This window comes from Squalius cephalus (assembly GCF_949319135.1).
Source record: "Squalius cephalus genome assembly, chromosome: 8".
Classification (NCBI taxonomy): Eukaryota; Metazoa; Chordata; class Actinopteri; order Cypriniformes; family Leuciscidae; genus Squalius; species Squalius cephalus.
Genome location: NC_137129.1, coordinates 29,563,755 through 29,580,480, shown reverse-complemented (window position 1 = coordinate 29,580,480; position 16,726 = coordinate 29,563,755). Strand labels below are relative to the sequence as shown.

The window sequence follows — 16,726 nt, the reverse complement described above, 5'->3', positions numbered from 1 at the left end:
ACATGGTGCATAAGTGTGTACACCCCTATGTTAAATTCCCATAGAGGCAGGCAGATTTTTATTTTTAAGTATTTTTTTTTAATTAATTTTTAGGATACTATGCATCCTGATAAAGTTCCCTTGGCCTTTGGAATTAAAATAGCCCCACATCATCACATAGCCTTCACCATACCTAGAGATTGGCATGGAGTACTTTCCATAAGATCATCTCTCAATGCAAATCAAACTAGCTTTTAGGCTAACTGAAATAAAACCATGCCAATCTCTAGGTATGGTGAATGCTATGTGATGATGTGGGGCTATTTTAATTCCAAAGGCCAAGGGAACTTTATCAGGATGCATAGTATCCTAAAAATTAATAAAAAAAAAATACTTAAAAATTAAAATCTGCCTGCCTCTATGTGAATTTAACATAGGGGTGTACACACTTATGCACCATGTATTTTAAGGAAGAACATTTATTTATTTACGATACATTATTCATTCACAAAGAAAATTGGTGTCCTAAAAGGTTGGATTTTTCCTAATTTTTTAAATTAAGGCATTAAGTTCAATTTCCAAAATATGATTTTTTATTCCTCTTTTTAGTCAACTTTAGCATGGGTGTATTAACTTATGCATTGCACTGTATATATATATATTAATATATATATATATATATATGTGTGTGTGTGTGTGTGTGTGTGTGTGTGTGTGTGTGTGTGTGTGTGTGTGTGTGTATATGTGTATGTATGTTTGTATAGAGTATATAGACATTTTCTAAAGCCGTGTGTGTCTCTTTCCAATTTCTATTTGTGAATAGAAAAAAAATCTTTATTTCTCTGTTGTACTTGCAATGCATGCTGCAATCACAGTAGATTGTGAATCCTATATCTTTAACCCCTGTTAGTCAGAGTTGTTCTGAACTTTTCAGTGAACTACTAGCAAATGATCAATAATTATGTTTCACTTATAGGGTGATATTTCATGTTTCTGGGGGGTTAATGATTCCTCCGTACAAAGATTGCAAATCACTTTGCTTTTGTTAAATCTTCATTTGATGTATTTAAAAAATATTTGGTGAATGGTACTTTACAAAACTACAAAGAACATTATGAAACAGTTTATAAATAATACATATTTATATTTTAACTTGACTGAGTACTTGTCTCTCTTTCTTGTCCTTAGGCGAGTCATCTGAAGTCTGAGACAGAGTCATATGAGGAGAAAGAACAGCAGCTGGTGAATGACTGCGTCAGAGAGCTAAGTGAGTGAAATGTTGGCATGAAGTGGAGATGTAGAGCTCTATATTTTAACAAAATTAAAATAAGTCCACCCTTTCTCCTCATACAGGGCAGTCCAGCATCCAGATCTCCAATATAGCAGAAGAGCTGGCCAAAAAGACAGAAGATGCCTCTCGCCAACAGGAGGAAATCACACACTTACTCTCTCAGATAGTTGACCTCCAGAAAAAAGCCAAAACTGTGAGAGTTGTTTGCATCTTTCACTCTATCGGAGAACTAATTAAAAAATATATGTGATAAATTTGTGCTGAGATTTACATGTGTATGTGTGTTTGTGTATGTTTTTGTCAGTTTGCCATTGAAAACGAAGACCTTTCTCAGCACCTTTCGGCAGCTAAAGACGCTCAGAGACAGCTCACAACCGAGGCACTTTATTTCAAACATAATAAATCAGTATTCCACGTATTTAATCTTACAAAAGCAAATGTTGAATGTTATTGACTATTGTTGGTTCCTCGCACACACAGCTGCAGGAGCTGGAGGAAAAATACTCTGAGTGCATTGAAATGCTCCATGAGGCTCAAGAGGAGCTCAAGAACCTACGGAACCGCAGTGTGTCTGCAGGAACTCCTCGACGCTATCACCCTCTGGGACTTTTTCCCATGGTACACAAACAAACATGCAGTTATATAACTCATGCAAGGCCAGTGCTCTAGGAGATCACAAACATGTGTATATTTTGGTTTAATGTCTGCTGGTGTGGATTTGCTGGTGGGAATGGCAAAAGCTGGATAAGACTTGGACTTGCTGATACTGCAAGTTAGCTAGCAGTCAATTTACACTACTGTTAAAATGTTTGGGTCAGTAAGATTAAAAAAATAAAAATCAGAAAGGACGCATTCAATTGATTAAAAATTACAGTAAAGACTTATGTTGTTTCAAAAAAATCAATTTGAAACTTGAACTTTCTATTCATTAGAGAATCTTAAAAAACATGACATTTTACTTGTCATTTTACTTTTAAGTTATTCTCAATTTCTGACTGATTTGGTAATGACATTTATGAAAGCTACTAATATTAAAAATGTATTAATTTTTAAATTAATGACATTTCTGTTCTGCTAGAGATGTGTTTCTCTGTAAATTATCATTTCCATCATAATCAATGAAACCTTTTTGGAAGACTTTGTTCTGTAAAATGCTAAAATGTTATGCCAGCACCCAGCAGGGTGCAGGACTGCAGTTTTTTTGTTCTAAAAATTACACATTGTACAAAAATACCAAATGAATTGAAAATCTAATAGTACATTTTATACATTGAAATGGGAATTTAAAAAGTCTGAGAGGAGAACAAGCCCCAAACAGAAAAAAAATATGGTATTGTTTATTATAACTAATTACTGTTATAATGTTATTATAATGTTATTTATTATAAATAATTGTTTTTCTTTTTCTTTGTGTTTATTTAAACATATTTTGAGGACTAAATTGTATCCAAAAGTTAGCTAAATCTAAAAGAACATTCTTTTGGGGATGTCCTCATTTGTAAAAGTGTGTGTGTGTGTGTGTGTGTGTGTGTTAGGACTCCCTGGCTGCTGAAATTGAGGGAACCATGAGGAAGGAATTGAGTCTCGAGAATCCTGACAATGAAGAACAGAGGTTTGAACCTTTTTTCCCCTTCCCATCACACAACACATTTTCTTTCATTGGTCATTATCTGATTTTTCTTTTACTCTCAATGAATCTTTGCATTCAATCACAAAATATGCTTTTGTCTCAAGGGTCCGTCATAAGCGTGTGTTTGAGACTGTGAAGAACATCAACCAGTCCGTCAGACAGCAATCTTCTGCTAATTCTGCTACTAACATCCCTGGGTCCAATCAGATGCTGTCCTCCCTTAGCTCCGCCTTATCTGACAGTGATAGCAACAATGCAGCACCTGATAACCGTACACAGAGCATGCTCCAGGAGACCGGCTCCTCAGATGCTGCGTGAGTCTATTATGAGGCTATACTTACAGAGGCTGTAAGCAAATAACTTTCAATTGACCTTTAGCCAAATCATAATGTAGTCACTGCTTTACTGGGGAAACAATAAATGCATGTTAAAATATTCATGGGTCTGAAAGGTCACTGGTTCTGGCCCACTTGAATGAGTTTGTGGGTCATTCTCAGGAAAATCAAACATTTGAGTTTTACAACAAAATAACACATTTAAAATGTAACTCATGAAGGGGGACATGCAAATGGCTTGATATTCCTGATGGAAAAGTTTAAGCTATCAAATACTGTGACTAGTTCATCATCCTTTTAACTACACTGTAATAAGTGATCAGTTGACTTAACTTAAAAAAAAAAGTGAGGAATCCCGTTGCCTTAAAATTATTAAGTAAATATACTTCATGCGTAATTGAAGAAAATTGAGTTATGTGGAATTGTCAACTTCACATAACTTAATTTTTTCAATTACACATGAAGTTTATTTAGGCCTACTTATTTTTACGGCAACGGGTTTCCTCAATTTTTTTAAGTTAAGTCAACTGATTACTTTTTACAGTGTAAAATGAGTATGACCCTTGTTTTCAATCATACGACTTTCCTTGTTCTCTGACTGCAGAGTGGACGCCTCTGAGAAGCGATCTGGCTCCGAGGAGCTCAAGCTCGCTCTGCGGCGACTGTCTCTACGTCGACAGAACTGTCTGAGCGAGCGTCTCTTCTTTGAGGGGGAGCGGGGGAGGCGTAATCGGGAGCCGGCGGACAGTGGAGATTATTCAAACAGGCTTGTCCACAGTGAGAGCATCATGTCCCTGGGCGCTTGGTCCAGTCGGCCTTATCTTCCCGACAAGCTCCAGATTGTCAAACCTCTGGAAGGTGACCGAAATACCCAAAATGTCTATCCTAAGACATTCCTGCATTGCCGTTCAAGACCACGCCCACCCACTATGATGCTTTTCAATTCACTGTGGGCGCTAATGCATCCCCGCAAACACTCCTACTTTAGAGAGTCCCGCTCCTGGGTAAATTTACACTAGCGATCCGGTTTTGATGAAGTTTTGAAAATGGATAAATGTAAAGGAATACCGGTAGTTCACCAAAAAAAAAAAAAATCTGTCATCTAGCCTTTTAATTAAAAAAAAACTAATTTTGAATGAAACACACTCTCCACTGTATCACTTGGCGAATGCAATTTATTTTGCATTTGCAATTACTGTTATGCATATTCATATATTCTATAAAAGCTCTACTATGAGGCAATCAAAGAGGCAGGACTTTATTTGTGTTTTATCTATGCTATCCTATGTATGTGAGATGTAAAAGAGTCCCATTAGAAGTAGTGATTTAAATATTGATTTGTCAAGTTTGTTGTGAAAGTTCTTGGGGGGGATTTCTGCTTTCTATTTTATTACCGCCACCTAATGGACAATAAGTGAAAAATGGAACTTTTGTTTGTGTTATTCTTCATCCATTTTATTCTGTTTCTGTATTTCTTGTACTTGTATTTGTCCCTCATCTCTTATTATGTGTTCTGCACTTTTTTTTAGTATATCTTCAATAAAGACATCTTATTCTCACTCTTTCTTTCTTTCCTTCATTTTTTGTTTTTCATTATCACTTCATTGCAGCATTGTTAATGTGTTTGTTTTCACACTAAGTTGATGTAGCCACTGTGTAAATTAGGTTATGAAATCACACAGTTCTCCGTCTCAGTATCCCTTGTGTCTTTTTTTCCTAGGCTCAGCTACCCTTCAGCACTGGCAGCAGTTAGCTCAGCCTAATCTGGGCGGTATCCTGGATGCTCGACCTGGTGTGGTCCCGAAAGGCTACCGTCCTCTGGAGCTGGATCTGGAGGAAGTTTATCACTATGCTGACTACGAGGAGGATGAGCCTGGAGATCAGTACTTCCAGAACCTTCCCACCACAACCACATCTAATCCCAGTGTCCCTCCTGCCCATAGCATTGCTCCCTCAGCCTCCCCGTCACCATGTCTCAGCACAGGTCACGCGTCCATAGAGTTCTCAAGTAAGTCAACATGTTTTTGTGTGCTTCAGACAGCTTGCATCCGATGCAAAGATATTTATGTAATAATAAAAATAAATAATACTTGTGTTTCTAAGAACACTTTTTCTTGTATGTATGAAGTCAGAAATGGTCATATGCTACATAATGTTTGATAAATATTAACTAAATATATAGAGTCCTTATCAAACCTGAACTAAAAACAATTAATACAAAATATTTGTATTTATTTATTTAAAAAGAAATCAAGGCTATATCTTTGCCCATTGTCCCATTCATTTCGAATATCAGAATTACAGATTTCTCAAATCAGTATTTTAAATCTATGTATTTGGTCAATAGCTGTGTAAATAAAATAAAAAAAACACATTTTATTTTATTTTAATTCAATTATTGATTCATTTAGATAAATTAACATTTGCTATATCTGTAATTAGTCCTTACACAAAACTATTTGACCTAAATAAATGACATTTTATTATAAAATATTTATTGATTGATTGAATGATCGATTGATTGTCGATCGCTTAAAACTGTATATTTGACCATTATCCCAGGCAAATGATTTCCTTTATAAAACAGATAGTTCCAGTCCTTGATTCTGATTGCTTGACTCCGCTCCACGTCGTGCCTAACAACTGTTCTAAATCCACTGTAAAACACAGCTTCGCGGGGCTTATTGCTTAAATATATTAAGCTAAAAAATAAAAAAAATTACAAATGACTGGCACAGCAGACACAGATGAGCGACTAGTGTGGTCATTGGCTGTGCTACGGCAACTGAACTTATGGCGAGGCGGCTCAGACGCGCGAACCAATCAGGCCGTCTTTATAAGCATCCATTCTTAGCCAAGGAATTCAGATTTTATCTCCTTCAGCGAACTCTCCACTTCGCTGACCTCCGGCCTCTTTGCCACCGTCGAAAAGCTTTCAGCAGGACAAGCCACCTGCCTTGCAGTTCTGAGGACGCCGACATCCATTTTCCTCGACGCCGCCTTCAGCCCGCTCTCCTGCTGTGCCATCCAGCGAGCTATATCCTTTTCAAAAGCTAATATAGTGTGTTCGCCGCTACGACGCACTTCTAAAAGAGTGAATTTCTGAGGCGTTGTTGCAAATGCCTCGAGTCACGTGCACCTCATTCAGAGGCCCTCTCTTCGGCTGCGACGGGATGACGACATAGCTTTTCAGCGGAACGAGCGGCCTGCGAATGGGAGTTGTGAGAGTTGCCGCTCGTCCCCTCGCGCCTGCGGCTAGCTCTCTCTACGTTCAGAGAGCTACCCCGCCCTCACGCCCCCGTTTCGCTCGTCATGCAAAGTCCTCTTGAGCTCTCTGCATGACCCAGATGGACACTATGAGTGAGTTTCACGACTATCGCTGAAACTGCATCACTCACATCAGCGAAAGGAAGAAAGAGTGTTTGAGTCCCCCTGAGGCCGGACCAACCTCCATTTCTCACACATTTCCCAGTCCCCTCTTTAGTTCAGGCGGCTGGAAATGTCAATATTGCAGCTAACGAGCCTGTTATAAAAAACATGCACACCTGCAAACAAATGCTGTTTTTACAGGCGACACAAAACATGCTGCTTTCTTCTCGCGCTAACTGTCTTACACCATTCCCCCCTGTGGCTCAGTGATGGAATCTAAGGGTTTCGCGCCATAGACCCGTGTTCGAATCCCGGCTCTGGCAGCAGGTGAAAATTATATAACAGCTGCTCTTCACTGCGCTCACGGCCAGCTTCCTTACGATACAGAAAGCGACCCCGCCCCTCGTGCCCTCCCGTTCATAACGGCGGGGTTAGAGTATTATTGAGGGTTCAAAAACAGATGAGCCCACTCCGGCCCCGCCCCCGCATGACTCACATTCTACAGAGAGAGACTTTTTTCTAATGTGCTTATTCACCAAACGGACGAGCCCACGCCCCCCCCCCCCCCCCCCATGTACGTTCCCCTGCAAACATACGCTGTTCCAACAGCGACTCTAATGAAGAAATAGCGCTTTCTACCATTTTCCCCCTTTGGCTCACGCTGGAGGTATTCTAAATGTAGGCTGTGTGTGTGCCCACTATAAAGAATGCACCCCTGCACACAAGCACTGTGCCAATAGCACACAAGCATGAAAACAGCTGGGCAGCCTGGTCCCTATCATGAAGCTGGCCCCAGATTTCGGCCCCAGATTTCATTCAGCCCACGCTGGAGGTGTTCTAAATATAGGCGGTGTGTCCACTACAAAGTGTGCACCCCTGCATATGAAACGGGGACCCCGACCCAAGATTGTGTTGGACCCCGAGCCTCGAAAACCTTCCTAGCCACGGCACTGGAGGTATAATAAATGTAGGTCGTGTGCTCACTATAAAATACGCACCCCTGCACATAAGCACTGTTCCCACAGTATCAAGCTTTCCCCCAGCTCACGCTGGAAGTGTAATAAATGTAGTTTGTGTGCCCACTATAAAGTACGCACCCCTACACATGAAAACTGTTCCCACAGTATCAGTTCTCCCCCCCAGCTCGTGCGGGAGATGTAATAAATGTAGCTTGTGTGCCCACTATGAAGTACGCACCCCTACACATGAAAACTGTTCCCACAGTATCAGTTCTGCCTCCAGCTCGCATCACAGGCCATTCCTGAGATTCGCCTTCGAGGGGCAGGCTTACCACTACACAGTACTACCGTTCAGCCTATCACTAGCACCTCATACTTTTACGAAGTGCATGGATGCAGCACTCACCCCCCTGAGACAGCGGGGAGTGCGAGTGTTAAATTACCTCGATGATTGGCTGATTATAGCCCAATCAGAGACACAATTGATAACTCACAGATCCTGGCTCCTCTGCCATCTAGAATGCCTGGGTCTCAGGATCAATGCTTACAAGAGCACACTGTCTCCCAGCCAGAGTATTTCTTTCCTGGGAACAGTAATAGACTCTATACAAATAAAAGCGCACCTTACGTCAGAGTTCGCCCTCACCATTCAACGCCTAGTGCGGGGGTCGGCAACCCACGGCTCTAGAGCCGCATGCGGCTCTTAAGCGCCGCCCTAGTGGCTCCCTGGAGCTTTTTCAAAAATATTTTTTGTTTTAATATAATTTCTGTAGGAGGAAAAACATGACAAACATTCTTAAAACCCTTTCGCACGTACGATCACATCGGTGTGATTAGAACGGTCAGTGCATGACGTGATCAACTGCTAAATTCAAATGTGCTCTCGCGCGCCAGAGCCAGAGACAGGCGCGCTCAGACAGAGCTGTCATATATCACAACTTTTCAGTGTTTTCAACCACATAATGTTTATTTTAGGTTTCAGATATATAAGTACTAAAAAAACAATACATTTAGAGTTTGTAAAATACACACTGATGTTAAAGGAAGAGGCAATAATAATCATTTCCATTATAATTAGACACGTTTTATTAATATCAGATACACATTGTGTAAGTAACTTTAAAGTTTACTCTATTCTTCTCCCAGTTCACCAGCCACTTACTTTTATGTATTTCGGGAGAAGTGGATGAATTCACGTGTTGTAAATCCAACAGATCCGATTCTCTGAACCGCGCATACAGCTCAACTAAACGCGATCGTTATAAAGGTGTTTAAACAACAAAACACTTCCACTTGCATATATTTGACAAACGGAATATCAGATATTTCATGCCATATCTAACAAATTTGTGAATATTTTGAATAAAAAAGGAAAAATGACATAAAAGCAGATCATCATTCATTCAGCTCTGTTGTTGCTGCGGTGTGTCACGTGACACGCAATGACGCGTCACCATGGAAACCATAAAGTGACACATTCTAAATAACGGTCCCCTTGAAAAACTCACGTTGGGGGGTCAATAATACACGAATAAATAAAACGAAACATAATACATTAAAATTATAATGGAAGTTAAACTTAAAGCACGATCGTACAGCAGAGTAGTCACATGGTGCGTTATTCTCTCCAGGATGCGCTGCAGGGAAAATAAACATTTAATCATGAATGCTCATTATATATTTGTAGCCTACTTATCATTTTGATACTAGGGGGCTAATAAAGCTAATATAGACACTCAAGGTGATGATACACAGGGCAACTTTCTGAGCAATATTGCTGGGCAATGTTGCCGTCAAGGGGCAACCAGATGAGACACAGGGCCCACGACCGATCTAAATTATCCAGATAGAAATTTATAGCCCATTTTCAATGGGAAAGTGCCCAAGCAACAATCGCTCGACAAGATTGCCCAGCAACATTGCTCAAAAAGTTGCCCTGTGTATCATCACCTTTACAGCATGTGTTGCCTTCATTATAAGGCTTATATAAGGCTTTTAATTTTTTGCGGCTCCAGACAGATTTGTTTTTTTGGTCCAATATGGCTCTTTCAACATTTTGGGTTGCCGACCCCTGGCCTAGTGGCATCTTTCAGAGAGATTTCAGGGGATGTTGGGTCTTATGGCCTCAGCATCATCAGTACTCCAGCTTGGACTACTGCACATGCGTCCACTCCAGCGCTGGCTAAAACCCCATGTACGAACTCACGCGTGGCGATCTGGCCACTTACAAGTCAGAGTGAGCCAAGACTTTATCAAAGCACTGGCTCCCTGGAAAGCAGCCGACTGGTATCAGTTGGGAGTGAATATGGGTGTGGTTTCAAAGACAAAAGTGATCTCGACAGACGCCTCCAACCTAGGTTGGGGGGCCCTTTACGAGGGCAGGCCCATCTCTGGCCTATGGTCAAGCACAGAGAGGCGCCTACATATAAACTGTCTAGAGATGAAAGTGGTTGCTCTATCACTGAAAGCTTTTCTCTCGTATCTGAAAGGCCACCATGTCCTGGTCCAGGCCGGACAACGTGGCAGTGGTGTTCTACATAAATCGCCAGGGCGGTCTCAGGTCAAACAACCTGTACGTCATGGCCAAGAATCTCATTCTATGGGCTCAGCACAGCCTGCACTCTCTGAGGGAGCCCCATGGAGATGTTTCTGAGAGATCTCCTCACGCTGACGAACGGGAAAATCTGGCATCCCCGTCCCGACTTGTGGGCCCTTCATGTATGGCCCAAGCGTGCCGCACAAGCCCTGAAAAGTGAAGCCAAAACGTCTCGATCGCCCCCCGGTGACTGGTCCTAGTATAGGTCATAAACCCCGCCTCCCCGTGTTATTCAACAGGACTTGAGACCAACTAAACAATTTAATTACACTTCAAATATATTTTTTCCGATGGTGGTTTCTGTCATTTACTGTAGTTTTTATCATGCTGATGTAAATTCAAGTGTTTGTTTTTAAAATAAGTTTGTTTTTAGTTAGTTATTTGATGCTATAAAAACGGTGGTGTGACGTTATGATTGACAGCTGTGATTGACAGGTTCTCTGAGCGAAGTAGTCACTGAAGCACCAACAGACTTTTTTTTCGGGGTCTTCGGAGGACTGATGAGTTTGGAGCTTTAATTTTAATATCTAAATTTCTATAATTAATTATTTCACACCGAGAGTGAGGGCGGGGCCTTGATTTTGCGGCTTTACTTACTGCTCACTACTGCGCAGGTCTGGTCTCGAAATCGCTACTGCGCAGACTCAAGCCCCAAGATGTCAGCGCCATATCGGGACACCGGCGGCTTCACTTCTCACCAATGGAAGAGAGCGAAGGGGCGTCGTCCATATTTTTTTACAGTCTATGGTATGGCCCCTTAATGGGTACCCGGGTGTTCCCCGGAAAGGGTGCTAAAAACCATCACTGAAGCAAGAGCACCTTCGACAAGGCGCCTCTACGCTCAGAAAGGGGTGGTATTCTCTGGCTGGTGCGCAGCACGGAGCCTGGACCCCTACTCGTGCGAAGTATCAAGTGTACTCGCCTTCTTGCAAGAGCTCTTGGACGCGGGTCGCACCCCCTCCACGCTCAAAGTGTATGTGACGGCCATAACAGCATCTCACGCTCTTGTGGCCGGACAATCACTAGGAAGAAGTTACCTTGTCGTGCGTTTCCTTAAAGTGGCAAGGAGGCTAAACCCTCTGCGACCCCCCTCTGTGCCTATCTGGGACCTCTCCACGGTCCTGGAAGCAATGAAGGGTGCCCCATTCGAGTTGCTTCGGTCTGCGGACCTGAAGCATCTTTCGCTCAAAACCGCTCTCTTACTGGCGCTCGCTTCAGTCAAGAGAGTGGGCGATTTGCAAGCGCTATCAGTAGAGGTTTTTTTGAGTTTTTTTGAGTTCCTTAAGCCAAGGCATGGTTATGTTCCTAAAGTGCTCTCGACTCCGTTCAGAGCACAGGTTATTTCGCTAGCAGCTCTTCCCTCGCCAGAGGACGAAAGAGACGCAAATTTTCTCTGTCTCGTCAGGGCTCTCAGAGTTTATCTGGAGCATTCTGCCTCATTCAGACAGTTGGAACAGCTCTTTGTATGCTTTAGCGGCCGCACCAAGGGGCTCGCCGTCACAAAGCAGAGATTATCGCGCTGGATAGTAGACGCTATCGCGCTGGCTTATGAGTCTAAGTGCCTTCATTGCCCTTAGGCGTCAGAGCTCATTCCATGAGAGGTATGGCCTCGTCATGGGCTTGGTCAAGTGGAATACCTAACAAATATTGCGTAACCCACCGTGCTACTGTGCTTTGATCAGGGGATCGCTTAAGTCGATTAAACCTGAATTCCTTGGCTAAGAATGGATGCTTATAAAGACATAAGCCACGCCCATTCTGGCGGGCTCTGACGTGCCAGGGCGTGAAGCAGCCTGATTGGTTCGTGCGTCTGAGCCGCCTCGCCATAGGTTCGTGCAGTTGCCGCAGCACAGCCAATGACCGCGCTAGTCGCTCATCTGTGTCTGCTGTGCAGCTGCACTGCGTTTTAAAAAATTTGGCTTCAATATTCTCGAGAAAAGGAGTTTTCCCATAGCGTAAGCTAGCCTTAAGCAATACTTGATCTCAGGGAACCGAGGTTACGTTAGTAACCGAGACGATTTGCCCATTGTCCCAGCCAACCAATTTCCTATAAATTAAGCTAACACATTTCAGGTAACAAAATTACAAATTTCTCAAATCAATATTTCAAATCTGTGTATTTGGTAAGTAGCCATGTAAATTAAAAAAAATGTTTTAAAAAACTTATTTATATAGATAAAAATAAATTAAAACTTTGCTTTGTTCTTATCTTTTGTACCTTTTTCAGTGTATTTCCCAGGCAAATGCATGGCTCATACAAGTTCAACCTACACCTTCACCACCTGCAAAATCCTCCATCCTTCTGATGAGCTCACAAGGGTGACCCCCAGGTAATGTACTGTCCTGTAACTGAGACAATAATTGTCAAGCCAATCAGCACATAATGTTCTGCTTCTCTGTCCAGTTTAAACCCCCTCCCAACCTCGTCCTGCGTGATTTCAAGCAGTCTGCGGTCGACGCCTGTTGTCACGCCCTGTACTCCTCGCCGAATGAGCCTGTCCCAGTCACAATCCTTCACCAACTTGCGGGACCCCACAAAAACCTTCAGCACGTCTTTGGGGCTGGTGCGCCTCCTGCAGGAGAGGGGCATCTCTGCCGCCGTGTACCAGCCTCAGAGCTGGGACAGAGGAAGTGGCGGAGTCCTCTTTTCCACCTCAGTTCTTCCTCCGCCACCTCATGACCCCCACCGCCCCAATAACCCACCCAATTCCCCCACCCGCCTCACTCCTAGCCCGGGATCGGTGGTTTCTGATTCAGACACCTCTATGCCTTTCTCTTTCAAAAGCACATCCTATGAAAACTTTTTGGCTTCCAAACCGGCACGGTCCATTTTGAAAGAGGTAGCAGGGGTGTCCGGAGCTCAGGCTAAAGACTGTGAGAGCCAAACTGATGTCAGTATGTATAATCTCAATTTGGTTGATAAGCTGAAAAGGTTGGGTTTGGCAAGCCCCGGGGCTTCTGGGGCAACAGGGGGTGGGATTCCAAGGCCAGGTCCACTTATAAGTCATCTTGGTTCGCTACGAAGGGCAGGGTCCCCCTTTAGTCCACTAAACGAAGGGATGAGGAGGAATCGGAGCTATCCTGCTATGGTTGGGGCCAGTATGGCGATGAAGGGGCACGGCCCTCAAGGGGATGAAATGTTACTGACTTCTAAACTACCTAAGCAAACAAGTCTCAAATAAGTTATGCATAATAATGAATCACACAATCAATAGATAGGACACTAAATTACTAACACAGAAGTCATAACTTGTACAAAGACACACTAACTTAAATAATTCATCCAATTTATTTTTTAACATGTCTTCATTTGCTCACCCTCATTCCAAACATGTATAACTTTACAAGATATATTATTTTGAAGAATATTTTAGCTGTTCATACACTGAAAGTCAGTGGGATCCAAAACTATTGGACTTCATTGACTTTTATTGATGGACAAAAGCCAAGACATTTTTCATAAACGTCATTGCACAGTCATTTGCTCTGTCACAGTCACATCATTTCCAACATTTGGAAGGACATGAGGGTGAAAAAATAAAGACATAATTTTCATTTTTAGGTGACCTATCCCTTTAAAAACAGGCATACACACATAAGTTTGAAGTTTCTCCACACTTAACTCCCTGAATTGCTCTGTAAAATCGAATGCAATATGTTCCTGTACCTATGGTGCTGATTGTACATAACCTTTGACCTCACTTTCACTTCCCAGTGCATATGCAGGAAGGAATAAACCATCAAAAAAAACAATTGAACCAGAAAATCTAGTCACATGTATGATTCGATCACTATGAATTAGAACTAAGTTATCACATTTGACGTGTAGTTTTTGGAGCTGAGGGTATTTCCAGGATATAATAAAATGTATTGATTCGGGATCAATGGTGTTTTGCCCCTGCTTTGGGCAACTATAGAGATCTGTTCTCCCTGGATGCCTGCTGGTTTTGAAGGGTGGCATTTGAGGCTGATGTATTCATGCTGGCAGAGAGAATGTGTAGGACAGGTTTAACTACTCACCTGACCAACTCTCTTTTCTTCCATTTCTCAGTTTATATCTTTTTTAAAAGATAAATATTTAATAAAGTAGTGAACATTGTAGCTTTTGATTCGATAAGTGGAAGAATAAATTGAGGGATGGCTACATGGATAGACTGATTTCAGGAAGTGCTGCTGTATACATATGAAATTCTACATATGGTTCCCTTTCAGTCGCTCACATTCGACGTGACGGCGTAATTAGTGATCCCAATTACGGCGACGTTACGTCTCCCGCTCCCTCCTTCGGGGAACGAGGGTTACATTAGTAACCGACACGTTTTCTATGATAAAAAAGCGAGTGCCTGTATTTTAGTCATCTGTCATGTCTTTACTGAACGATTAGGAAACATTTGAAAAGCTGGAGAGCACTGTAAACTAGAATGAGCACTGAGCACTTGTGTTTAATTGCAATTTTATTGTCTTTATTCATTTACCTTGTTTTTTCATGTTATTAAAATGTGCACTTTGACGTTCTAATGTGCTGTTTAACACCACCTGTTTCATTAAGTTTTTGAGATTTAGTTGCTCTTAGCTTATGGTCTTACAAGGGCAAAAGCTTTTAGATTAGTGAATAAGCTTTAATGTTTTTTTTATTATTATTTTATTTTCTAATTAAAATAAATGCAGAGGAAAAAAAAAATTACGCTTCTGGTCGTCGATGTCCATAACTGTCACCTAGAGGGCACTGTGTCCTCACACATTTAGATTCCTTTCCTTATCCTCCCACTGATAGCCATTACAAGTGAAGTAGCCTACCAGTTGTATGTTTTTCTCATGATAAAAACACCTAAAAGCTCATACATAATTGTTTGAAATGAGTTTGTATTATTCAGTACAAATATAAATTATGACTATATAAATTTCTTAACAATTTGACTTTGAAAAAGCTTACATTAAAGTGCCCCTATTATGCTATTCATAGTTTCCTAATGTTGTTTTGGAGTCTCCTACAACAGGTTTGCATGCATCAAATGCATCAAAAACGGTTTCATTTTCTCATAACATACATTTGCACATAACCACATTTTTCAGTGATTCTCAAACAACTCATCAGATGAATTAATCTCTCTAAATCCCTCCTTTCCGCGAGCTGCTCTGCTCTGATTGGCCAGACAGCTCAGTCTGTTGTGATTGGTCTACTGCGTACAGTGCGCGAGTCGAAAACAAAAATGGCCATTGCCATAACAACGTCAGCTGTCCTGAGGCTTTCTACACAGTAAACTAAAAACAGTAACGAACGATGACGTCGATTTTACCATATCAATCCTAGCGCGAGCCAATAATGAAACATTGGAAGAACTAGTCAACCCGAACCTCCATCGCAAGGACGACTCAAGCAGGACGTTTCTCAGTGATACACTACTCAGTTTGAGGTACATTATGAGATGTTGCAACTGTAATTCCTCACCATCAGCATTAACAAGTGCATGTCCATCAACAAACCAATTATTTTACTTATTTATTTACTGAGCATTTTTCTAATTTATTGCGGTGAACATGTGGAAACTGTATCAATAACAGTGCATTAACCGAGCTCTAGCGTGAATGACTGATGTAACAAATGTTGGTAAAACAAATCTTGCTCCATGCTTAATCTTTCCTCAAAGAAGTGAGAACGACAGACAATCTGCATTAATAGACACAGTTGTATCTAATAGTGGCCCACAACTGATTAGCAGAAGTATTTCAGTAATAATGTGAGTTAGCTAGAAGCTGGAGACCTACACAATATAAAATCAAAACTAAGTATTTTGAACACCATCTTTCAAAAGCAAGCGGTTTGTGATTGGAACACAGCAAAAGTTTAGGATTATACTGCTGTGGTATCGTGGTAAAGATGAATATTAGCCACTGATTCTTCACATGCTTCTCGACATGATGCTATCCAGTATCCACAGGAACCTGCTGCAGTGTTTGAGGTTCAAGTTTTCCCTGGTGTCTGCGCACACAATAAGAGGGCGGGCAATATGCTAATGTTTCGTCTTGACGTTACAACGAAACGGCATATGACTTGTTTGAAAAACGATTCATTTTATTGACTCAGAGTCGACTCTTACTTTTGAAAGACAATTTTATATACCTTTATATACGGTGCATGTTTTCATTCACTTAGAGCTATCTTACACTCTACATGAAAGGTAATTTTCAAAAATCCATAATAGGGGCACTTTAAAATAGTTTAGATTTGTTTAACATTTTGGTAACTGCGTTATTCCCCTGAGAAAAAGATGAATTGTAGTTGCAATAACCGTGTTAAGAAGCTATTCTGCTGTGCGGAACTGAGGAACAACTGATGATGACAAGATTTGATCTTCGGCTGACCAATCAGAGGACAGGGGCATTTCATTCCCGCCCACATGCAGAGATCGAATATTCAAACTTACTTTTTTTATTTTTCTACTTTCGATATTAGATAAAAAAAACTAACACGCCTCCCCAAGCTTTTGTTTATTATCCTATTTGTGTCATTTCATATTTTGGATGATTTGGACTTGGTTTCATGGTTGTGGGTCCATGTACCTTCTG

At 41.4% G+C, this 16,726-nt stretch overlaps 1 protein-coding gene across 3 annotated transcripts in view; it reads left to right on the top strand.

Annotated features, from left to right (window-relative positions):
• The window catches only part of trak1b (trafficking protein, kinesin binding 1b), a 59,263-nt gene extending 44,433 nt beyond the window's left edge, over positions 1 to 14,830 (top strand). For 2 of the 3 annotated variants that reach the window (XM_079878844.1, XM_079878843.1), the window contains exons 6-15: positions 1,168 to 1,246; positions 1,333 to 1,463; positions 1,575 to 1,649; positions 1,751 to 1,888; positions 2,806 to 2,882; positions 3,005 to 3,214; positions 3,840 to 4,093; positions 4,956 to 5,243; positions 12,387 to 12,489; positions 12,564 to 14,824. In XM_079878844.1, coding sequence (XP_079734970.1) covers positions 1,168 to 1,246; positions 1,333 to 1,463; positions 1,575 to 1,649; positions 1,751 to 1,888; positions 2,806 to 2,882; positions 3,005 to 3,214; positions 3,840 to 4,093; positions 4,956 to 5,243; positions 12,387 to 12,489; positions 12,564 to 13,341 — 2,133 coding nt within the window. In that variant the 3' untranslated portion in view covers positions 13,342 to 14,824. Of the gene's footprint in view, positions 1 to 1,167; positions 1,247 to 1,332; positions 1,464 to 1,574; positions 1,650 to 1,750; positions 1,889 to 2,805; positions 2,883 to 3,004; positions 3,215 to 3,839; positions 4,094 to 4,955; positions 5,244 to 12,386; positions 12,490 to 12,563 lie in introns of all 3 variants that reach the window. The other variant, XM_079878845.1, reaches the window with a different exon arrangement.
• The last annotated feature ends 1,896 nt before the right edge of the window (positions 14,831 to 16,726 follow it).